Below are 26255 nucleotides of genomic sequence, written 5' to 3' on the forward strand. Positions count from 1 at the left end.
CCCTCCAACTTCTGAGGGTGAAGAAGAAGCAGCACATGAAGGTGTTACTTCTGCATTGCTCAACTGTCCTGAATTTTCATTTGCGATTTTATATTTTGGATTCCTGCTATTTTAATTTTTTGCATTTGTTTAAGGTACTGTTTTGTATTTTATTTTGAGTTTTTGGTTGTTTCAGGTGTACCTGTTTCCTTTTATTTTTGCTTCTCCTATTATAGGCTTTGAATCCTTATAACAAATACTAAATAATAAACGAAGCTTGTTTTGTTTTTGTTGGGCCGGAGGTTTGACTTATTTCTTCCTCTCTCTGTTTACTGACACTTTTAAATTTCAAAGCCTGTGTCTCACTTTGGGCCCGTGTAGGCCATAAGCCTGCCTCTTAAGTTTGGGGCTAGGTTGCTAGAAGTGGTGAGGCCTGATCTGTAGGTCTAGACCTGTTATGAAGCACAGGCCTAGTTTTTACACTTGAGGCCTGTGCCCTTTCTGAGATTTATGAATTGGCAGGATAATAAACGTGATATCTGAAAAATAACGTGCCGTATTTGTGGTGACTGTAATGACTTGTTACACAATAAAAAGGAATTTGCAATGGAGGGCTGCACAGTGGCGCAGTGGGTAGTGCTGCTGCCTCACAGTAAGGACACCTGGGTTCACTTCCTGGGTGCTCCCTGTGTGGAGTTTGCATGTTCTCCCCGTGTCTGCGTGGGTTTCCTCCCACAGTCCAAATACATGCAGGTTGGGTGCATTGGTGATCCTAAATTGTCCCTGGTGTGTCTGTCCTGTGGTGGGCCGGCGTCCTGCATGGGATTTGTTCCTGCCTTTCGCCCTGTGTTGGCTGGGATTGGTTCCAGGAGACCCCCGTGACCCTGTGTTAGGATATAGCGGGTTGGACAATGACTGACTTACTGACTGAATTTGCAGTGGAGTTAGTGTAGAGCTGCGTCCACAAGCATCCATTTTCAATTGTCTAAATTATTAATTAATTGAAATTTGACATTTAAAAAATTATTTTGATTTTTTCATTGTTTCAGGTGTGCCTAACTGTTTCCTTTTATTTTTGCTTCTCCTATTATATTCTTTGAATCCTCATAACAAATAATAAATAATAAAAGAAGCGTGTTTCGTGTTGTTGGACCAGAGGTTTGACTTATTTCTTCCTCTCTCTATTTACTGATACTTTTAAATTTCAAAGCCTTTGTCTCACTTTGGGCCTGTGCGGGCCGTAAGCCTGCCTCTTAAATTTGGGGTTAGGTTGCTAGAAGTGGTGAGGCCTGATCTGTAGGTCCAGACCTGTTATGAAGCACAGGCCTAGTTTTTACACTTGAGGCCTGTACCCTTTCTGAGATTTATGAATTGGCAGGATAATAAACGTGATATCTGAAAAAATAACGTGCCGTTTTTGTGGTGATTATAATAACTTGTTACACAATAAAACCTAATAAAGTGATTTATAAAAAGAAATTTGCAATGCAGTTAGTGTAGCGTTGCATCTGCAAGCATCTGTTTTCAATAGTCTAAATTAATTAATTGAAATTTGACATTTATTGAGTTTTGGGTTGTATCAGGCGTGCCTGTTTTCTTTTTTTTTTTGCTTCTCCTATCATATGCTTTGAATCCTTATAACAAATACTAAATAATAAAGGAAGCTTGTTTCATTTTGTTGGGCCAGAGATTTGACTTATTTCTTCCTCTCTCTATTTACTGATACTTTTAAATTTCAAAGCCTTTGTCTCACTTTGGGCCTGTGCGGGCCGTAAGCCTGCCTCTTAAATTTGGGGTTAGGTTGCTAGAAGTGGTGAGGCCTGCTCTGTAGGTCCAGACCTGTTATAAGGCACAGGCCTAGTTTTTACTTTTGAGGCCTTTACCCTTTCTGAGATTTATGAATTGGCAGGATAATAAACGTGACATGTGAAACAATAACACGTACCATATTTGTGGTGATTGTAATAACTTGTTACACAATAAAACCTAATAAAGTGATTTATAAAAAGGAATTTGCAATGCAGTTAGTGTAGAGCTGCGCCTGCAAGCATTCATTTTCAATAATGTAAATTATTAATTAATTCTAATTTGAATTTGAAATTGAAAAGTTTAGGAAAATTAGTCTACCTTTGGAAATATTCTAAGAAAAAAATCATGCGTTACAAATGACAGGCTGGGTATGCCAGGCACTTTTATTTTTATATGGACAATTATGTTGGGCCTTCAAAACTCAGTCATGTTGAAAAAAGATATCAATTTCCATTAAAAAAAACCTCAGTGTATTATACAAAAACAGTGCTTTCATCATTCTTTTTTGTCAAATCCTGGATCCCACAGAATCATTTCTTATGAGCATTTTTCATTTAGCGTTGGACACAACATTTTAGTTAACTCATTTACATTTTAAACGATCTGTAAACAAGCCATTGTTTGCTCTTCTCCATAGCTCCTTTTATCCCTGGCATACTGAAAACTCTCAGCATCTTTCACAGATTCCTAAAGCTCCATCGCCTCTGCAGGGATGGGTTTGATATCTGTATCGAAGAACTCAGAACGAGGAGTTTCTTCATTGATAGTGGATACCTTTCTCATATGATGGACAGGGCGCCCGGTCAAGCCAGGAGTAGACCTCATTACATTCACTCTGAGAGGAACTCCATAAATGAAGCCCATATAATGCAGGTCCACCCATTCCCCACTAACGCTCTTACAGTATCTCTCCAACAGTTTCCCATTTTTGTGGATTGATCCTTCCCCTGGAGCCTCTTTTCCTAAATTATTCAATTTTATTGTCATTGTAGACATACAGTCATATGAAAAAGTGTGGGAACCCCTCTCAGCCTGAATAATAATTGACTCTCCTTTCAACAAAAAAGATAACAGTGGTATGTCTTTCATTTCCTAGGAACATCTGTGTACTGCGGTGTTTTCCGAACAAAGACTTTTAGTGACGCAGTATTTAGTTGTATGAAATTAAATCAAATGTGAAAAACTGGCTGTGCACAAATTTGGGTCCCACAGCCATTAGCAGTGTGTCTGTCTGCGGAGAGAGTGTCAACCTTATTGAGAGGTTTACTTACCTCGGCAGTGACATCCATGTCTCTGGTGACTCTTCCTATGAAGTCAGTAGACAGATTGGGAGAGCATGAGGTCACTGGATAGGGGTGTGTGGTGCTCCTGATATCAAAGCAAAAGGAAGAAAGTCCAAGTCTTTAGAGTCCTGGTGCTTCCTGTCTTGCTATATGGTTGTGAGTCATGGACACTATCCAGTGACCTGAGACGAAGACTGGACTCCTGTGGTACTGGAACTGGTACTGTGTCTCTCCGGAAAATCCTTAGGTACCATTGGTTTGACTTTCTGTTGAATGAATGGTTGCTCATGGAGTCCCGGATGAGGCACATTACCTGCATTGTGAGGGAGCGTCAGTTACGGCACTACGGCCATGTGGCACGTTTCCCTGAGGGTGGTCCAGCTCGTAGGATCCTCATTGTTGGGGACCTGAGTGGCTGGACCAGGCCAAGGGGTCGCCCACGTAACACCTGGCTGTGGCAGATAGAGGGTCATTTCCGGAGGGTGGCACTGGACTGCGTGTTTGCCTGGGGGGTTGTTTTGTCACGTGGTGGGTGCGGAAATACACTGTACCAGTGCGTGATTCCCCAACTTGATTTGACCACAAGAGAGGTTGAGCATCAAAATAAAAGAAATAGGAGTTCAGGGTGTGGTGTGCAGATGGGTGCAGAATTGGCTCAGACACAGGAAGCAGAAGAAGTCCCATCTCTGGGACTGAGGTCACCGAGGTGGTCAAAAAATTCCTTGGTGGCAGGGCCCAGGGGGTTGATGAGATACGCCTGGAGTTCCTCAAGGCTCTGGATGTTGTAGGGCTGTCTTGGTTGACATGTCTCTGCAACATCGCATGGACATCAGGGACAGTGCCTCTGGATTGGCAGACCATGGTGGTGGTCCCCCTCTTTAAGAAAGGGGACCGGAGGGTGTGTTCCAACTACAGAGGGATCACACTCCTCAGCCTCCCTAGAAAAGTCTATTCGGGGGCTCTGGAGAGGAGGGAGTCTGTCGGATAGTTGAACCTCAGATTCAGGAGGAACAGTGTGGTTTTCGTCCTGGTCACGGAACAGTGGACCAGCTCTACACCCTTAGCAGAGTCCTGGAGGGTGCATGGGAGTTCGCCTAACCAGTCTACATGTGTTTTGTGGACTTGGAAAAGGCGTTCAACCGTGTCCCTTGGGGAATACTGTGGGGGGTACTCTGGGACTATGGGGTACCGGACCCACTGATAAGTGCTGTTCGGTCCCTGTACAACCAGTGTCAGAGCTTGGTCTGCATTGCCGGCAGTAAGTCGAACCCGTTTCCAGTGAGGGTTGGACTCCACCAGGGCTGCCCTTTGTCACCGATTCTGTTCATAACTTTTATGGACAGAATTTCTAGGCGCAGCCAGGGTGTTGAGGGGGACCAGTTTGGTGGGCTCAGGATTGGGTAACTGCTTTTTGCAGATAATGTTGTCCTGTTTGCTTCATCAGGCCGTGATCTTCAGCTCTCTCTGGATTGGTTCGCAGCTGAGTGTGAAGCGGCTGGGATGGGAATCAGCACCTCCAAATCCGAGACCATGGTCCTCAGCCGGAAAAGGGTGGAGTGCCCTCTTAGGGTTGGGAGTGAGATCCTGCCCCAAGTGGAGGAGTTCAAGTATCTCGGGGTCTTGTTCACGAGTGAGGGAAGAATGGAGCATGAGATCAACAGGCGGATCGGTGCGGTGTCAGCAGTAATGCGGGCTCTGCATCGGTCTGTCGTGGTGAAAAAGGAGCTGAGCCGTAAGGCAAAGCTCTCAATTTACCAGTCGATCTATGTCCTACCCTCACCTATGGTCATGAGCTATGGGTAGTGACCGAAAGAACGAGATCGCGAATACAAGCGGCTGAAATGAGTTTCCTCCGCAGGGTGTCTGGGCTCTCCCTTAAAGATAGGGTGAGAAGCTCAGTCATCCGGGAGGGGCTCAGAGTAGAGCCGCTGCTCCTCTACATCGAGAGGAGTCAGATGAGGTGGCTCGGGCATCTGATCAGGATGCCTCCTGGACGCCTCCCTGGTGAGGTGTTCTGGGCACGTCTAACCGGGAGGAGGCCCCGGGGAAGACCCAGGACACGCTGGAGGAACTATGTCTCCCGGCTGGCCTGGGAACGCCTCGGGATTCTCCCGGAAGAGCTAGAAGAAGTGGCCAGGGAGAGGGAAGTCTGGGCATCTCTGCTCAAGTTGCTGCCCCCGCGACCCGACCTCGGATAAGCGGAAGAGGATGGATGGATGGATGGACAGGAAGCAGAAGGTGATGGTGTGAGGAACCTTATCAGGATCAGGTTAAGTTAAGAATGGTGACCAGCAGGGGGTCACTGCTAGGGCAACTTCTATTTTTAGTTTTAATTAAATGATTTGGATATGAATATAAATAGCAAGCTGATTAAGTTTGCAGATGATACCAAGCTAGGAGGACTGGCAGATCATCCAGAATCCATTGAATTATCACAAAGGGACTTGGATAGCACACAGGCTTGGGAAGACTTGTGGCAGATGGAATTTAATGCAGGTAAATTAAAAGTATTACATATAGAAAGTAAAAATATTAGATTTGAATACACGATCAGATGTCTGAAAATCTAAAGTTACACTTTATGGAAAGTATTTAGCAGTCATAGTTACTAAGTAGTGTGGTACACTGTTCATTCTTAAAAATAAAAGGTGCCAGAGAGCAACGCCATAGGGTAACCATTCCTGGTTACCAAAAGATCCATCCACATGAAAGTTCCAGAAAGATCCAGTTATTTATTTTGATCTGTAACAGGCTCCATACAGTAAATAGCCCTGAACAGAAGTGAACAGATTGGTGAAATACCAGTGGCTCGTGATTTTAAAAGGACTCTTGCTGCATACGTCCAGTAACAAAGGTTAAGTGCAGGTTTACTTAATTTGTGTTATGTTAGGTTGTCTACCATACATTAAAGAGTTTTTTTTCTACATATTAGGAAGTTTTTCAAAGCAAAAAGAACCAACTTTATATGCAAAGAACCCATCTATCTATCTATCTATCTATCTATCTATCTATCTATCTATCTATCTATCTATCTATCTATCTATCTATCTATCTATCTATCTATCTATCTATCTATCTATCTATCTATCTATCTATCTATCCCAGAATGCAATGCTTTGCTTTGTTCTAGGAGGAACCACAGAACACAGTAAAGGATTATAAAGTGCCATTAAAGCACCATTGGATTTAATAATCTGTGTGCAGATGAAGCAGACCTATAAATATCTGGGAGTGCAGCTGGATGATAAATTAGACTGGACTGCCAATACTGATGCGCTGTGCAAGAAAGGACAGAGCTGACTGTACTTCCTTAGAAAACTGGCATCCTTCAACATCTGCAATAAGATGCTGCAGATGTTCCATCAGACAGTTGTGGCGAGCGCCCTCTTCTACGCGGTGGTGTGCTGGGGAGGCAGCATTAAGAGGAAAGACGCCTCACGCCTGGACAAACTGGTGAGGAAGGCAGGCGCTATTGTTGGCATGGAGCTGGACAGTTTAACATCTGTGGCAGAGCGACGGGCGCTCAGCAGGCTCCTATCAATTATGGAGAATCCACTGCATCCACTAAATAGTATCATCTCCAGACAGAGGAGCAGCTTCAGCGACAGACTGCTGTCACTGTCCTGCTCCACTGACAGATTGATGAGATCGTTCCTCCCCCAAACTATGCGACTCTTCAATTCTACCCGGGGGTGTAAACGTTAACATTTAACATTATACAAAGTTATTGTCTGTTTTTCACCTGCATTATTATCTTTCTTTAATTTAATATTATTTATTATATCATTATGCTACTGCTGGAGAATGTGAATTTCCCATTTGGATTAATAAAGTATCTATCTATCTATCTATCTATCTATCTATCTATCTATCTATCTATCTATCTATCTATCTATCTATCTATCTATCTATCTATCTATCTATCTATCTATCTATCTATCTATCTATCTATCTATCTATCTATCTAATAGCGTAGGACTTCAGGGACCTTCAAATCCAGACCTTTAGCGTGGAGACCAAAACTGCATGCAGTATTTCTGTTGAGGCCTCACTAATGTGCTATAAATCTTTAGCATCACTGCCTTTGACTTATACTCTACACCAGCGTTTCTCAACCTTTAAGTATTTGCGACCCGAGTTTTCATAACAGTTTTAATCGCGCACCCCCTAACGTTTTTTTAAAACCCTAATATAAATTATTCCTATATTTTTTGCTGCCGATACACTGCTACAAGTTTAAAATTTCCCTACAAATAGTGAAATTACGGCACATATGGCATCATTCGCGCCCCCTTTTTTGTTACTTCACAGTTTGAGATCCGCTGCTCTACACATCAAGGTATATCCTGCTTGAACAGGAGATTGGTAGTGATGAGTCAATTATTACTCCTAAGTCCTTCTCATAAGGTGTACTTCCAAGTTTCAGAACTCCATTTGTGTTTTCAAGTCTAACATCTGAATACAAAATGGGAGGTCTAAAGCTTGATATAATATAATGAGTTAATCAGTAATCCCACCTGGGCTAAGCAACAAGAGCCAAGCATATGCTGCACAGAACATCTAAGAAATCAAAACAATGTTCTGAAAAAGAATCGCTGCCATGCAGAATCTTTAAAATGAAAGCATTATTTATCAACAACGCAAAAAAAATTGAGATGAACATACCTTTTCTTCTACAAAACCCTTAAGAAGTATTAACTTTTGAAACACGGTAAGCTTTTCCGCTAATGGACGACGGGCTTCCCGATCTGCATCTTTATCTGCTTCAGCACTTGGCAAATTTGAAGGTATTTGTTCTGCATATCCTTCCTTGAATTCTGGATTAATTGTAATGTCAAGGCGACCTAAAAGAGAAAAAAAATGTATGGAAAGGTGTCAATATTTTAATTTGTTTAAGTAGACATTACTATAGCTGATAAGTATATAAAGGCTGGAATGGCTTCCTCATAACATTTTCAACTTTTAATTTTTATTACAAATCCTTGGGCAATTGGGTGGCTCAGTGGTAGCGTTGCTGCCTCATAGTAAGGACACCAGGGTTGATGTCCAGGTTCCTTCCTGTGTAGAGTTTGCATGTTCTCCCCGTGTTTGTGTGAGTTTCCTCTGGTTGTTCCAGTTTCCTCACATGGGCCAAAGATATGAAGGTGTGTTATGTGTGTGAGTGTTGATCCTTACAATGGACTGGCACCCTGTCCAGGGTTTGTCCCTGCCTTGCACACCATGTTAGCTGTAATAGGCTCTAGCAAACCACACATGCCCCTGGTAAGACAAGAAATTCCTCCATTATCAAACATACATAATCCAGGTCAGAGTTCTGTCGACTGGACACAGCACTGATTGCAAGGCATCAACATAACAGTTTGTGACAGGACACACTCGCCAACACTTAACCATTTTGGACTTGTCAATTAACCCTACAAACACGTCCTTGGAGATATTTAAGGAGTGAAAACCATACACCTTTGTTGTCATGGCCGGCGCTACCATTTAGTGTCTATCTATCTATCATCTATCTATCTATCTATCTATCTATCTATCTATCTATCTATCTATCTATCTATCTATCTATCTATCTATCTATCTATCTATCTATCTATCTATCTATCTATCTATCTATCTATCTATCTATCTATCTATCATACAGTGCCTTTCTTATCCATCTCTCTACTATATACTGCCTTTCATCTCTCTCTCTCTCTCTCTCTCTCTTGCAACTTTTGTCATAGGAACATCAGTCTGCTTGGAAAGGGTCTTCTAGCCTTTGCCGTTAATATGCTTTGTCTATTATTTTCTTTCTAATCTCCTCAGTCAACCCACTCCTTTGCTTTCTCTGGCCCATGTTCAGTGTGGGACACTCGATGACACCAAACAGCAGAGTGAAGACTTTCCTTCATTTAAATCGGCTGAATGACAGATTTCACTATTGGACACGTGTGATACACATTCAAGAAAACAGCAAGTTTGAAAAATCACTTGAATTCAATTATCGAGGATCTTTTCTAGGGGTACCAACTAATGTGACCAGACCAATTTAAGATATCTTTGTAGAAGAAGCAACTCTTGTTTTGCTTTACTCGATGACATGCAGATCTACAGGGGACAACTGCTTTTCATTTCATCAGTTTTCAGGGGTCAGACTGCACATTTTCAATGAGCTGTAAGGGGACCAACACATCTATCTATCTATCTATCTATCTATCTATCTATCTATCTATCTATCTATCTATCTATCTATCTATCTATCTATCTATCTATCTATCTATCTATCTATCTATCTATCTATCTATCTAAATCTTCTTCAGGTCTTGTAGTACAAGGCTGCACCTATTTAAGATGGTGGCACCCATCAGTGTGTTATCCTAGTATTGGATTTTCTTCTATCTGTCTATCTATCTATCTAAAAGAGGGTGTCATCATTAGTATTCATACAGTAAATTTGATATTTTATTGCAAAAGAAATGCACAGTAATGTTTACTTGAATACAAAAGTAAAAGTAATAAAAGTAAAAGTAATAAAAAGTAATTAAATGAGATTACTGGTTTGAAATTGGCGGGGGTTTAAGTAGGTATCGACTATGGTAAAATTAAACTTTTATTGGTATCAAATACAAAAATTCTGATACCGTGACATCCTTAATTTAAATCAATGGATTACCCACTACAGGGTAGAGAAAAGCCAAGCAAAATGACACCTTTTATTGGCTAACTAAAAAGATTACAATATGCAGGCAACTCAGGCCCCTTCTTCAGGCAAGATGTAATCAACTACACTCGTTCCATCTTGCCTGAAGAAGGGGCCTGAGTTGCCTGCATATTGTAATCTTTTTAGTTAGCCAATAAAAGGTGTCATTTTGCTTGGCTTTTCTCTACATTCATAATGGCTAACACGGTACAACACCCTAGTACTACCACTACAGGGTGAAAGGAAATTAATAGCTATCTTCATTAAAGCAATTACAAGTTCGGAAACTCTACATAGACAGTAACTGGGCCAGCATTCAAACTCAGTTTTCTAGAGCAAGGTTTCTTAAAGTGTAGGTCGCGACCCAAAATTAATTGCTGTATTTATGGTACAAGTCCATTGCATTGGTTCAATGCAGGCTGATTAAGCAAATGACGATCTTCATTGATTCTTAGCAAGGAATGGGTCTAAGAGGGGCAAGATAGGTCGTAACAAAAAATAAATAAATAAATAACAAACCCTGTTCTAGAGCATAGACACAGCAGTGCTAACCACTGTACTGCTACTTTGATTAATTCATCCTTTCATTCATTCATTCAGTTCAAGACTTTGTTCTGTTACATAATGGTTTCATTTCCATTGCAGATTCTCTAGTTCGAGGCTATCAACCTGTCAAAAGAAATCCTAAAGCACTGCTGACAAGCCATTCTTGGTGTACTGTACCTAGTTTAATGGGGATGCGCTTCTGTAGCACTTCTCTTCGTAGTCCCTTGAAGCACGGCAGCCTTTCTTCTATGTCACAGCATGTCATCCACAGAGCATCTGTTAACCAAGGAATAGCTGGTTTGCCAATGAGTTCCTGAAAGGAAGCAAATTTCAGCATTAAAACATATCTGCAGTATATACTGTTTACTCTGTACACAAGTGACCTGAGACAGAACAATGACCACTGCTCCATTATTAAGTATGCGGATGATACCATGATCATAGGACGCATATCTGGGGAGGATGAAAGCCACTCTCTAAATCAAGTGGACTGTATGGTAAACTGGTGCAATAAAAACTCTCTCACTCTGAATGTAAAAAAGACCAAAGAAATGATATTTGATTTTAAGAGACAAAAATCTGTATGTTCACCTATTGTAGTTCTGGGAGAGGAGGTAGAAATAGTGAATGAACATAAATACTTAGGAACTTACCTAGATAACAATCTTAACTGGAATACAAATACAAAAAAATTATTTTCTAAATGCAACCAGCGCTTATTTCTCCTCCATAAACTCAAATTATTTAAAGTAGACAAGGACCTCATGTTGTCCTTCTATCGTAGTATGATCCAGTCCGTGATCACTTTCAGTTTCATTGCCTGGTTTAATAGTCTGACAAACCAAAACTCAAAAAAGCTCCAGCAGATTATGACGTATGCAGCTAAAGTTATTGGGGCTGATGTAGATGATTTGTCTAGTGTGTGTGTCAGAGGGCAATGCTAAAGAAACTGGAAATCATCTCAACTGATGACAGACATCCATTACATGTAGAACTAAACTTCAGTAAATCAGAAAGTATAGTTGCTTTGAAAACCCACACAAATCGCTCCAGAAACTCCTTTCTTCCTAGTGCCATACGACTTTTCAATAAGAAGTATCGGAGATAATGTTTAAGGTTTTGATATGTATCCTGTAACTTTTTTTTTTTTTTTTTTGTTGGTATAAATATGTTTTATCTAACTGCCTTACCTTAACCTTTCTTATTTCTATTTGTCTGTTTTATTTCATTCTGTCTGTTACCTGTTATTAGATGCAACTGAGAAGGCAAATTTCATGTTTTCCTGTGTAAACATGACTAAATAAAGAAACCTAACCAAACCTAACCTAACCTAACCTATATGAACCTGTTATTCCAAGAGAGGGTACTGGAGTGGGTTATATTTCCTACCAGAGAGTGTGACCTCCCTGTATATTTAGTTCATAATAGCATAGCATAACCAGAGAGGAGGGAAAAGCAGAATTCCGACACCATCACCTCAGCAAGAAAGGGAGCAAGCTGGAGAAACACTGCCTATTAGACCACCCTGTAAAATGCATGGTCTGCATGCATTAATTCAAACGAAGTTCTTTATTGTAATAAATTTTCATTTTTGTTGGTGGCAGACACTTAAACTTGTTTTTGTTATTTGACTTTCAATATCTGAGGTCTGCCAAATCTTTATTGTCAATTGTGGTAAAATTGATGAAATAAGTATTCAATAATTATTAAATACTCCTTTGGCGGCCATGATATCATTTATTCATTTAACAGTGGGAGGTAGAGCTTTTCGTAATAGGGCCCCTAAACTGTGGAATGGTCTGCCTGCTACTAAAAGTCTCAGCTTTCAAATCCCGGCTGAAGACTCATGACTTCAGTTTAGCACACCCTGACTAGAGCTGCTGATTAGCTGTACAGACTGCATCTCTGGTGTTAGTTATTAGTACTAAAACATAAGTAACATGATAGTTAGAATTTGTCACTAACCCTCACCTATTCTGTTTCTCTTCTTGGTACTCAAATGTGGCACTTGGTGCCACTGCCCACCTGCCAAGTTGTTTTGCCTGACTAAGGTAAAGTCATCTCTAAAGGAGGATCGCAGGAATTGATGGCCGAGGTCTCCAGGACTCTAAACAAATCCAAACCCTATTATGTGATATCATCTACTGTTAAATTCGGCTCTGTCCTTGTAATATTTCTATTGCACTATTATATTGTACTAGCCAACCCGTAGCGTACCATACGCCGCAAAATCAGGCCGCTTTTTTAATGATTTTTAAGCACAGGGAAAAAATGAACATTTGAAAAATCCGTAATTTAATAAACCACGAAGAAAAGCAACATTGTAACAATGCACGGTACGAACCAACATACAATTGTCCATGACTGAAAACTGGAGGACCGCCGTCGCGCCTTCTCCTCCCAGAGCGAGGGACGGGGGTGGATGGCGCTCGAGTGCGGAGGGTGGAACGGGAGGAGAGGGGAAGGACGCCCATTCTGCCCCCTCCATCATGCTAGTCTGCTGATTTCTCGTTCAGTATGCACTGCCTGCTCATGTGCCCACCCCCAACTCGTCACCTGAGTCGTTTTCGTCTTTGCATAGTCCACATGCACCTGTGAGTCACGTAGACTTTTCATTGTTCTTTGCGGTTCTGGCTGCTTTTCTATATATAATCCACCAAGTCACCCGACATCTAAGAAGACGCATGTTTGTAGCGGATGCGGTGGACGCGGGCCGGGGAATAAGGAGTGTTGGTGGGCGGGGAAACGTTTTCCGTGTTCCTGCAGGACCATCTAAGAAGACGCATGTTTGTCGCGGATGCGAATTACTGTATGTAGCGTGTAAAACAGTTTGCGATGGTGCACGAGGTCGTGTGTCGTAACCGAAAAGTCAATGTGGCTCAGAGGTGCATGTGGACTGTAGCACAGATGAACATAAATGACGGCGTGTTTTCCGAGGCGTCGCGTCCGAGTTGGTGGGCGTGGCTCTGCGAGTTTTCGTCGTATCTAATGGTCTTAGAGTTGGTGGGCGTGGCTGTCTTGCGTGCTTTCCATGGGTGTCTACTTGTCGGCGGCTTAGTGAATTATATACAGTGGGTACGGAAAGTATTCAGACCCCCTTCAATTTTTCACTCTTTGTCATATTGCAGCCATTTGCTAAAATCATTTAAATTAATTTTTTCCCTCATTAATGTACGCACAGCACCCCATATTGACAGACAAAAAAAAGAATTTTTGAAATTGTTGCAGATTTATTAAAAAAGAAAAACAGAAATATCACATGGTCCTAAGTATTCAGACCCTTTGCTCAGTATTTAGTAGAAGCACCCTTTTGAGCTAATACAGCCAGGAGTCTTCTTGGGAAAGATGCAACAAGTTTTTCACACCTGGATTTGGGGATCCTCTGCCATTCCTCCTTCCAGATCCTCTCCAGTTCTATCAGGTTGGATGGTAAACGTTGGTGGACAGCCATTTTTAGATCTCTCCAGAGATGCTCAATTGGGTTTAAGTCAGGGCTCTGGCTGGGCCATTCAAGAACAGTCACAGAGTTTTTGTGAAGCCACTCCTTCGTTATTTTAGCTGTGCGCTTAGGGTCATTGTCTTGTTGGAAGGTAAACCTTCGGCCCAGTCTGAGGTCCTTAGCACTCTGGAGAAGGTTTTTGTCCAGGATATCCCTGTACTTGGCCGCATTCATCTTTCCCTCGATTGCAACCAGTCGTCCTGTCCCTGCAGCTGAAAAACACCTCCACAGCATGATGCTGCCACCGCCATGCTTCACTGTGGGGACTGTATTGGACAAGTGATGAGCAGTGCCTGGTTGTCTCCACACATACCGCTTAGAATTAAGGCCAAAAAGTTCTATCTTGGTCTCATCAGACCAGAGAATCTTATTTCTCACCATCTCAGAGTCCTTCAGGTGTCTTTTACCAAACTCCATGCGGGGTCTCATGTGTCTTGCACTGAGGTATGTGCGGAGACAACCAGGCACTGCTCATCACTTGTCCAATACAGTCCCCACAGTGAAGCATGGCAGTGGCAGCATCATGCTGTGGAGGTGTTTTTCAGCTGCAGGGACAGGATGATTGGTTGCAATAGAGGGAAAGATGAATGCGGCCAAGTACAGGGAGACCTAAAAATGGCTGTCCACCAACGTTTACCATCCAACCTGACAGAACTGGAGAGGATCTGCAAGGAGGAATGGCAGAGGATCCCCAAATCCAGGTGTGAAAAACTTGTTGCATCTTTCCCAAGAAGACTCATGGCTGTATTCGCTCAAAAGGGTGCTTCTACTAAATACTGAGCAAAGGGTCTGAATACTTAGGACCATGTGATATTTCAGTTTTTCTTTTTTAATAAATCTGCAACAATTTCAAAAATTCTTTTTTTTATCTGTCAGTATGGGGTGCTGTGCGTACATTAATGAGGGAAAAAATTAATTTAAATGATTTTAGCAAATGGCTGCAATATGACAAAGAGTGAAAAATTGAAGGGGGTCTGAATACTTTCCGTACCCACTGTATATAGATTGAGGATTACTTGTGTTCTGTTCTGTGTATTGTATTGTATTGACTACCTTTTTTGACACCCACTGCATGCCCAATCTACCTGGAAAGGGGTCTCTCTTTGAACTGCCTTTCCCAAAGTTTCTTCCATTTTTTTCCCCAACTAGGATTTTATTTTTTGGGAATTTTTTTTGTCTTCTTAGAGAGTCAAGACTGGGGGGCTGTCAAAAGGCATGACCTGTTATAGCCCACTGAGGTATTCCTTGTGTGATTTTGGGCTATACTGTATTGTATTTATTCTGTGTGCGTGCACGCCATTAAAGAAGTGTCACAGAGATTGGTGATGTGTTGGTCGGCACTGCAAGTTAAGAATTTCACTGTACTAGAATTTTTCCTCAAGATTAAAAGGAATATTAAAATGCAAACCATTATACTAGTAACTTATGATTTCTAAAAAATCCATCTTAAGACCTGTGTGTATATAATAAACATTTAGATTAATAGAGTTGCACAGCTAGAATGGCTTAAAATTGATTTAGAGGTTATTGTACCATTTTTCTTTTTCCCCCCGGACTCTTATTTATTTTCTTAAGTGACTCTAAGGAAGTCTTATCACAAAAGTCCTTGGCAGCCCTGTGTGGACCTGATAGATGCCAGAGACCTTCTTTTAGTCATTGGCAATATAAATGATAATGTCAGCACACTATCAGCTCGCCTTAGAAAAGAAATACATTTATAAAAAAAAAAATCTGCAAGTCACCATGCAATTTGATTAATTGGAAAGTAAATAGTGATGATTCAGTTGCCAAATAAAACAGATGACTGCATTTAAAAAAAAAAAAAATAATGAAAACATTTAAAACTAGCATGAATTGTATTGCAGATAGAAAAAAGGGTGTTTTGTAATTAAAAGAAGTTTAATGTCTCTGTGAAATGTGGTCTATAAATATTAAGCATAATATAAATCAGTCAGTCATTTTCGAACCCACTTAGCCCTGAACAGGGTCATGGGGGTCTGCTGGAGCCCATCCCAGCAAGCACAGGGTGCAAGGCAAGGAACAAACACCGGACAGGGTGCCAGCTCATCCCAGGCATAATGTGGATAACTTACAAAAACAAATTAGATAATGGTCATTATCTAACATGCTTAATCCAGACCAGGGTAACAGGGGGTGCTGGAGCCCATCCCAGCTAGCACAGGGCGCAAGGCTGGAACAAACCCTAGACCGGGTGCCAATGCATTGCAGGCCAACCACACACATACACACACACACACACACACACACACCAGCGCCAATTTAGCATCACCAATACACCTAACCTGCCATGTCTTTGGACAGTGGGAGGAAACCCATGCACACACATGCAGACTCCACACAGGGAGGACCCGGGACTCGAAACATGGTCTCCTTACTGTGAGGCAGCGGCCCCAAATCAGATACCATTTGATATGGGATTTTGTAAAAGCAATTTTAATGTTTGTGATGCACCATCTGTTGGAATGACAGAAACATAGCAACCAGATGGACAACAGACACTTATGCTTTTTATGAAAGTGAATGAATACGTGCATAAATCGCTCTCTATGGCCTAATCATCCCCTGTCTCTAATTGGCTCTCTCTCTCATCACTTCACCACCTAACAGCTAATGTGTGGAGTGAGCATACTGGCACAAAAATGGCTACCATTGTATCATCCTGCTGGATGCTGCACATTAATGGTGGTTGAAGTGGCTCCCCATTCACTATGAAAAGAGCTTCGAGTTATGAGAAAAGTGCTATATGAATGTAAGGAATTATTATTATTACTAGTCATTTAGCCCGTTACAATAACGGGCGCTAGAACAGTACTGCATAAACATTAGCAGGAACAGTCTATATTAAATGGCAAGGGACTTTGACCTCATTCTTTTTGTTGGTCGTATTTTTCTTTCTTTCTGCCTTTCTTTTGTTGATGTTTACTTGCTGAGCTGAGTGTTCTTCGTGGGCTGCCGACGTGTATTGTGTGTCTTTAATTTTCTGTGACAGTAATACTGTCTTGTACGTCCGCTGGCTTGTAATATACCTTTAATTTTCTCTGGCGGTAATACAGGCGTGCGCGTCGGTAATATGCCTTTAATCTCCTTTGACAGTAATACTGGCTTGTATGTGGCTGTAATATGCGTCACTGTATTGTGTACCTTTAATTTCCTCTCACAGTAATATTGGTTTGTATTTCCGTAAAACGCCTCTAACTTTCTCTGACAGTAATATCGCACGTCGCACCGTGACCCGCACATGTGCACTTCACCAGAAGACACCCACACACGGACACCTGGACGCACACAGGGATTTTATTAAAGAGGATTATAAAAAAAATGATGCAAACAAAATGTGAGGAGCAGGTTGGCTTCTTCTCAGTTGGTGCTATATAAATGTAAAAAAATGTATTGCTATTATTATTATTATCCATCCATTCATCCATCATCCAACCCGCTATATCCTAACTACAGGGTCACGGGGGTCTGCTGGAGCCAATCCCAGCCAACACAGGGCGCAAGGCAGGAACCAAACCCTGGGCAGGGCGCCAGCCCACTGCAGGGCACACACGCACACCAAACACACACACTGGGGACAATTTAGGATCACCAATCCACCTAACTTGCATGTCTTTGGACTGTGGGAGGAAACCCATGCAGACACGGGGAGAACATGCAAACTCCACGCAGGGAGGACCCGGGAAGTGAACCCGGATCTCCTAACTGCGAGGCAGCAGGGCTACCACTAATAATAATAATTATTATTATTAATAAAATTACTATTATTAAAAAAAATGATGTAAACAAATGTGAGGAGTATGTTGGCTTCTACTCAGTTGCATCTTTACACTTACAGTCTTTGTTATAGACACTACAGGGGCAGCCAACTCCAATTCTTGAAAGCCACAGTGGCTGCAGGTTTTTATTCCAAGCCAGTTGCTTAATTAGAAGTCAATCCACACCAGTAACAGATCTTATTTAATTTCATGGCTTGTTAGTGTTTTAAATCCACCATGTCAGTTCATTCTTAAATCATAGATTTTTTGGTACTTGTGTACTAAATGGACGGCAGTAAAACGTCCGGGTAGGGAGAGACCTTACAACCCTAAAAAATCTGTCACGAGGAGCTCAACGTGAGTGGGAAAACAGTAATAATAAATTCCAATTGTACGTATGCATTTCTATAATATTCCATCCATTCATCCATTTTCCAACCCGCTGACTCCGAACACAGGGTCACGGGGGTCTGCTGGAGCCAATCCCAGCCAACACAGGGCACAAGGCAGGGAACCAATCCTGGGCAGGGTGCCAACCCACTGCAGAACACACACAAACACACACCAAGCACACACTAGGGCCAATGTAGAATCACCAATCCACCTAACCTGCATGTCTTTGGAATGTGGGAGGAAACCGGAGCACCCGGAGGAAACCCACGCAGACACGGGGAGAACATGCAAACTCCACGCAGGGAGGACCCGGGAATCGAACCCAGGTCCCCAGATCGCCCAACTGCGAGGCAGCAGTGCTACCCACTGTGCCACCGTGCCGCCCGCACCACAGTATAATATTCCAATTTCTGTAAATTTCTAGAGAAAAGCCAAGCAAAATGACACCTTTTATTGGCTAACTAGAAAGATTACAATATGCAAGCTTTCGAGGCAACTCAGGCCCCTTCTTCAGGCAAGATGTAAGAAGAAGGGGCCTGAGTTGCCTCGAAAGCTTGCATATTGTAATCTTTCTAGTTAGCCAATAAAAGGTGTCATTTTGCTTGGCTTTTCTCTACATTCATAATGGCTAACACGGTACAACACCCTAGTACTGTAAATTTCTATATATTTTTTTTATCCCAATAAATATGTTATGAATTTGTCAAAACACTTCTGTTTTCCTTTATCATGCCGTCTGTCCGTTCATCCGGCTGTCCATTTAGTGCACAAGTACCGATTTTGTTTCCTTTCTAATGATACTTGTATCATCCAAGTGACCTGAACCCTAAAACAGATGAGTAATTTTCAGTTCATCACTTTCTCTTCAGTTTCCTTCTGACTGCTTAATTAAACCAAATAGTGAATGATGAATACACACGGGTGGAAATGGAGACAAGCGAGATGGAGAGCTGCTAGTTCCTTTGTAATTTGCAGTTAAAACAATAATAATAATTCTTTGCATTTATATAGCGTTTTCCTCGCTATTCAAAGTGCTCAGCGATTGCAGGTTAAGGGCTTTGCTCAAGGGCCCAACAGAGCAGAGTCCCTACTGGCATTTACGGGATTCAAACCGGCAACCTTCCGATTGCCAGTGCAGATCCCTAGCCTCAGAGCCACCACTCTGCCTGTGTGGGCCGTAAGCCTGCCTCTTAAGTTTGGGGTTAGGTTGCTAGAAGTGGTGAGGCCTGCTCTGTAGGTCCAGACCTGTTATGAAGCACAGGCCTGGTTTTTACTTTTGAGGCCTTTACCCTTTCTCAGGTTTATGAATTGTCAGGATAATAAACGTGACATGTGAAACAATAACAAGTACCATATTTGTAAGCAATTAAGGGTTCAAAATCTTAACAAGTGAGACAAACAGAAAAATGTTACTTGAAAAATGTCTCATGAAGCAATTGGGTTGAAACAAAAACCTGAAGCCACTGCGGCCCACCAGGACTGACATTGCTCAGCTTTAATTTAAAGGATCTGAGTCTTAAATAGCAAATAAATTAAATTAATTGGTAGGAAAAACGAGTCAATAATTAAAAAAATAGTTAGAATGAAAACCTGCAGCCACTGTGGCTCTCCAGGATCGGAGTTGGCCACCCGTGGTATAGACCAGGCATGTCAAACACGCGGCCCGCAACAGAAATCTGTGTGGCCCGCATGACAGATCCTAGTTAGCACTAAACTTGTACAAAATGATTACTATCGTTTGTGATTGAATCATTCTGCATCTTCGGTGTTACTTAGTGACTTTTCTTACTTCTGCCTTCTGACAAAAGCGTGTTTTCCCATGGCATTATGGTACCGGAAACGTCATCTGCTAGTATAGCAACGAGCCTTGTCCAAAGTTAATGAGCCACGACGTCGCAACTGAAGTGCTAGGCTGCAGCAGCGGGCAGCAGGGGTGGCCTTAGGCATGTGCAAACTGTGCACCTGCACAGGGCCACCACGCCAATATATATTGGATATAAAACAGAAAGAGAAAATAACGACAGAGCTGACGGCAATGTGGCCGAAAAACATTGTGTTTCTTGTTAATTAGTACACTGTATTTACTAATATTGCTCGAGTCAGAGCAGTAAGCTATATGTAGTATTATAACATTCTGCCATAATGAGAATATCATGGGCCACCACTTTATTTTCAAGTTACGGACACGCGCATATAGAAGCGTGTCATGAGCACAAGGCGGCTATGCAGTGTCCGCAATGGACGGGCGAAGGTCCACTGATTCTTACTTTGCCCAGGGCCGCCACGAGCCTAGAGCCGCTACTTGCTGGGCTGCTGAGACTGGCCACTGGGCAGAACTGACCATCACGTGTAGTAATAGCTCGCAGACTACAGCTGAAGATCTGAAATGGACGCGAGAAGTTGGTGAGTTGTTTATTAACAAATGTTTGTGATTTTGAGTTTGTAAAATTAGTGTAGGTCAGGGGGCTTTTTGCATATCGGCTTATTTTACAAAATAAACTTTGAAGTAAACTTAGTAAAGTAAAATTAGATTTTTGGAGGATTTGTTTTCCAACTTGAATTACTGAGCAATGAATTCAGTGAGCGTTTTCGTGATTTCAGTTCACACGAACAGGACTTTCCGCTGTTTACGTCCCCATACTTTTACAACGTTGAGAATGCGCCTGAGAATATCCAAATGGAACTGATTGAACTGCAGTCAGATTCTATTCTGAAGGCAAAATACAACAAAGTTGGTGTGCCAGGCTTGTATGCTTACCTGCCATCCTCGTTTGTGTAGATCCTTAAGTTGGCATCGAGAGTATTGCCTATGTGCGGAAGCACTTACCTTTATGAGCAATTGTTTTTGTTAATGAAATCTACCAAAACCCCACATCGCTCAAGACTTACCGTCGAGCACCGTTCATCCCTCATAAAAGTTGCAGCTGCAGAAGATTTCAAGCCTGATATTGACGAACTGGTTACTAACAAGAGATGCCAAGTGTCGGGACAAAAGAAATAAATCTCACACTGTAAGACTCCTATATAAGCAATGAATATAATATAATGAATATAATATAGTAATCTAAAGACCTAGCTAAGAGACTAAGACTCTAATTGTATGCTGTTGTACGGAGATTGTATGGAAATAAATTGCTTTTCTTTAAACTTTTCAGTATTGGAAAGAAAGCTACAATAACTTTGTATAATAGTATTTGTTACAGTGCGGCCCGCTGACGCACGGATGGCAGTCGAAGCAGCCCACCAATGGTAGTGAGTTTGACATGTCTGGTATAGACTATCCTCAAAAATATAACGCTGATTTAAAAGATGTGATAGGACTTGAACATATACGTACCCTTTCCACTCCTGCAGCTCCTCTTAAGAAGTAGTTCCACTCGGCGTCGCTAATTTTTCCCTTCTGTCGCATGACTTCAATGCACAGCATAAAGCTGTAGATTATCTTGTGCTGTTCAAAGAGGCCTCTTGAAATGTTGGTGTACATAGTCAGCAAAGTCTGCTCCAGTAAAGTTTTGAGACGCAGTCCAAGATCGTTGTTCTTTGTAGATGTCTCAATTGTCAAATTAAAAAGCTGAAAGACAGAAAAATAGTGTGATTTCTACATTGAGGAGATAATTTAGTCCTCCATAAGTCTAAGATTAAGTAAATTGTGATATTTTACAGTGTGTCATACACGTGTGAATAGGAGGCAGTCGACAGGCTCGAAAGATGGTAATTCCACGCCGGACCAAGGGGTGGCAGTGTGCACTAAAACCTTTCCCTCTTTCTCCTGTAGACGACCCGAAGGAAACCCCACCTGGGCCTGTCAACCTCCAAATGACATCACTTCCTCCTCCTTCTTATTCTATTAAGGCTGTTCTGTAGTGAACTCAGTCTGTGAAGACCTTTTGATTGCTGCTCATTTTTTTTCATTTGTTTCAAGTATACGCCGTGGCTACCCCAAACCTTTTTCTTTCTCTGGTCTTATCTTTTACAACAGAAACACACAACTCACTCAGGTCATCTCTGGGCAAAACCATAATCACTTATTTCAAATTAGTAGCACATAGCCTTATAAACTGTTTTAATTCAAATTAAAATTACCGATACAGAAAAGCTGGAAAATACATAGAGTATATCATGTGTATTTATTTAGCAACATGCTTTACAAGGTAGAGGATTGTGAGAGGTAGCCCGAACACCATCAGACAGACACCGGCAGTTCTACAAAACACACGGTTTATTTACAAATTCCAGTCCCCGCACACACAGTGCTCCCACACCAGTCATCCTCACATGGGCCTTTAAACGTCCGTGGGCCGCCTTTCTTTCTATTACTGGAGCTTCGTCCTCCTACAGCACACGACTCTCGCTCCCCGACTGTAGGAAGGCGGCCCCTTTTATAATCACCCGGATGTGCTCCAGGTGCTCGTTGACGTCCTTCCTGGTGTGGCGGAAGTGCCGCATGAGCACCCAGAAGCACTTCGGCGTCCCTGATAGGTCCTCCATCAACCCTCCCAGGTGTGGCGGATGCCCAGATATCCCAGGCTCTATGAGGCTCAGGGCGCTCCCTGGCGGTGGCCACGGGCCCCAATGGGTTTGAGCCTCCACACTCCGTCCCTGTGGTCCCCACATTATCCAGGGCGGTTGCCCCTTCATGGCCCGGGGAACGTATAGTCTGCCTCCCGGTCCTCCCAGGCGTCCCGGCTGGGTCTGACCCCCAGCCTTCTGCCACAGGATATAGAACAGGGAGCCACCATCTAATGCTGGTGCAAAACAAGGAAATATCAATATGTGTTTTATGAAATTTGAAATTTCATTACATAAAAAAATTGTCACTTTGTCTAATTGCATTGAAACATGGATGCAATGAGGACGGAAACAAATCTCACTACAGCGTGTTGTTCAACAATAGTGTGATCCCTCAGCAGAACGTCAATGTTCATTGGATCTTGGTGTTAACTAGACAAACAACTGAACGCTGTGTTGCGCATGTTCAGACCACACATAGGTAAGCATAAACGTGCTACATTGCATCAGCTTCTACCCATTGTGGTTATTGCATAATTTTCAAATTGCCTTTACTTGTTGAATTACCCTATAAAATTGGATTATTGGGAGACGCCTATAGGAAAATTATACTGCTTGAAGGCTGATCTTTGATGGCATCAAAGAGATTCTTATTTATGTTTCATTAATGAATCGACTTTGTCACAGATGTTTCCCCTAATATTTCTTAGGAGAAATAACTTTAGAGGAAAAGACACAACTGAAGTAGAACGAGTCAAAATTGTGAATTTGGTTTGAAAAAGCATGTTAGGTTTTATGAGATCTGTTTCTAATCTTGTTTTAATCTTACCTTTTATTTGTTTGGATGATGCCTTTATCAAAGGCAGCTTACAACATCTGAGATACAGTTGGTTACATTTTTTTTTTGTTTTTCCAACTTCAGCACAAGCAGGTGATGTGATTTGCTCATGGTCTCACATGGTGTCAGTAGTGGGATTTGAACTAAAGCTAAACCACAATGCTACACTACTAATCTCTTTCCAGAAATGAGCATGATCTAAATGGAGCAGGTCGGGTCAGGTTGGGGAGCATACACTGATACAGCACGTTGCCTCACCCACCACACGACGAAACATCTCGGGATCCTAGTTGGCAACCCCCTAGGCTGACATGTGGTCCAGTCCAACCCTCCGGAAATGACCATCTATCTTCCAGGTGTTATGTGGGCATCCCCTTGGCCTGGTCCAGCCACTCAGGTCCTTAATAATGAGGGTCCTGTTAGCCAGATCACCCTCGGGGAATCACACAACATGGCTGTAGTACCGTAGCTGACGCTCCATCACAATACAGGTAATGTGCCTCATTCGGGACTACATGAACAACACAAAGTCAAACCAATGGTACCCAAGGATTCTCAGAAGAGACACAGTACCAAAGGAGTCCAGTCTTCATCTCAGGTCACTGGATAGCGTCCATGTCTCGCAAACATATAGCAAGAAAGGAAGCACCAGGACTCTAAAAACTTGGACCTTCATCCTTTTGCAGAGATATCTGGAGCGCCACACACTCCTTTCCAGCGACCTCATGACCCCCCATGCTCTCCCAATCCTTCTACTTCCTTCATAGGAAGAGTCACCAGAGACATGAATGTCACTGCCAAGGTAGGTAAACCTCTCAACAGAACTGAAGGAGTCCAGTCATCGTTTAATTGGAACACAATCTTAATACATAATTCGGCAGTCTCCTCACTCACTCACTCACTCACTCACTCACTCACTCACTCACTCACTCACTCACTCACTCACGTCCGTCCGAAGCCGAATGCGCAGTCGCCTTCTGCGCACGTCGCCTTCTGCGCACGTCGCCTTCTGCGCATGTCCAAAGCCGAATGCGCAGTCGCTTTCTGCGCAGCTGCCCGAAAAACCTTACGAGACCGACATTGCGGCAGGCGGCAGATTTACGGCCGTGAAAATTCAAAGAGAAAGGCAACTTCGACTGACATCCAACCCCAACATCGCGGGAGGCGGCGGATTTACGGCCGCAAAAATTCAAAGAGAAAGGTGACTTCGATTAAAGCTCTAGAGGCCTGAAAGGCGATTTCGACTACAGCTCAAGGCCTAATTACGCATTCATTCAATACACCTATATCAGGTTTGTGGTGCTTATACTTATTATATATTATACTATTCCACTCGTGCCCGTTTCATCTTACGTTGTCGAAACGGGCTCTTTGTCTAGTTGGAATATAAATTATAACAACTAATAAAATTATTCAGAAGCCAGAACTACAGTTTTGTAATCATAGAGAAGTGTTTTATTACCACAGATCACTGTCCATACATTTTACCATATATCACTGAGAACACAATGCAAATACTTTCAAACTGTAAAAAAGAAATGGCAAGACACTATTTGAATGATCTGAATCCACTGTGGGAATTTGGCAAGATCTCTACTGAAATTGAAGACACTTGTGGGGAATTGTTTTCTCAGAAGAAAAATCTGAGAAGCATGTGACCAAAGAAAAGGTCTCCATTTTGTTTCTTTCTGGTCTCGTTGTGGAGGAGAAAACAAAAGGGTATTAAGGAGACCACTTTTTTGACTTTTCATTCCTACTGGATGGACAGTTGTATCGAGTCTGAGTGTTTGTAAGTGAGAGTCTGTGTTGTAAAAATACCATCCCCAAAAACTGCCTAGTTTACCAAAATGGTAGCACAGGCCATGACAGCAAAAGGGTCCTGTTTTCACTCCGTAAGTACCACCAAAGACGTGTGTGTAGGGTGTCACACACGTGTGTTTAGGAGACAACTAAAGGGCTTGAATACATTGTGATTCCATGCCAGACCAGGGGGTGGCGAAGTGCACTAATTTTCCCTCTCGATCTTTTGCAGACCATTCTAGGGAAATCCCGCCCAGCTCTGGGGCAGCCAATGACGTCACTTTCGGTTTCCGGTATTGATGACATCACTTCCGCCACTGGCCTTTAAAGCTGCCATCTTGTCTCAAGAGAATCAGTTCTGTTTTGGACTCAGTTGAATGAACATGTCTTTGTTTTTGAATCAGTTTTGCAGCCTGGAACAATTATACGGGTGGCAGCCCCAAACCTTCTCAACATCTTATGGTGGTTTTTGTGACAAGGGTTAATTGACAAATTCAAAATGGGAAGGTGTTGGTGAGCTGATCATGAATTAGTCGCACACCCAAGTTATGTTGTTGCCTTGCAATAATCAGTGCTGTCGCCCCTTCGACAGAACTCTCACCTGGATTGCTTGTGTCTGATAACTGAGGAATATTTGTTTTCAAATTCAGGAATGTGAATTTCCCCTTGGGATTAATAAAGTATCTATCTATCTATCTATCTATCTATCTATCTATCTATCTATCTATCTATCTATCTATCTATCTATCTATCTATCTATCTATCTATCTATCTATCTATCTATCTATCTTACATCAGGGGTGGGCAAAGTCGTTCCTGGAGGGCCACAGTGGCTGCAGGTAGCATGCATTATTGGGTTTCATTAAATACTTGGAAGGAAAGTGAAAAAAAACGTGAAGGACTGAGAAGTACTCCTCCATTTTAGCCTTCAGATCATTTGGATGATATCCTTAGAAAGGGGAAGAAAATCGAGGATATGAGAATGACCTGACATGGCACAGTTAAAGCAGTAACAAGCCATGAAATTAAATTATTGGCAAGGATTGCTTTTTAATTAAGCAACCGGGTTGGAAAAAAAACCTGCAGCCACTGCGGCCCTCCAGGACTGACTTTGCCCACACGTATTTTACATTATATTATT

The 26255-nt window shown here is 42.2% G+C and overlaps 1 protein-coding gene across 1 annotated transcript in view; it reads right to left on the reverse strand.

Moving 5' to 3' along the window:
• The window catches only part of dnah6 (dynein, axonemal, heavy chain 6), a 439386-nt gene that overhangs the window by 68777 nt on the left and 344354 nt on the right, over positions 1-26255 (reverse strand). Inside the window, exons 61-63 of the mRNA XM_051929949.1 lie at positions 21305-21538; positions 10477-10612; positions 7737-7915 (exon numbers count right to left, since the gene is read on the reverse strand). Coding sequence (XP_051785909.1) covers positions 7737-7915; positions 10477-10612; positions 21305-21538 — 549 coding nt within the window. The remainder of the gene's footprint in view (positions 1-7736; positions 7916-10476; positions 10613-21304; positions 21539-26255) is intronic.

This window comes from Erpetoichthys calabaricus, chromosome 7 (assembly GCF_900747795.2).
Source record: "Erpetoichthys calabaricus chromosome 7, fErpCal1.3, whole genome shotgun sequence".
NCBI lineage: Eukaryota > Metazoa > Chordata > Cladistia > Polypteriformes > Polypteridae > Erpetoichthys > Erpetoichthys calabaricus.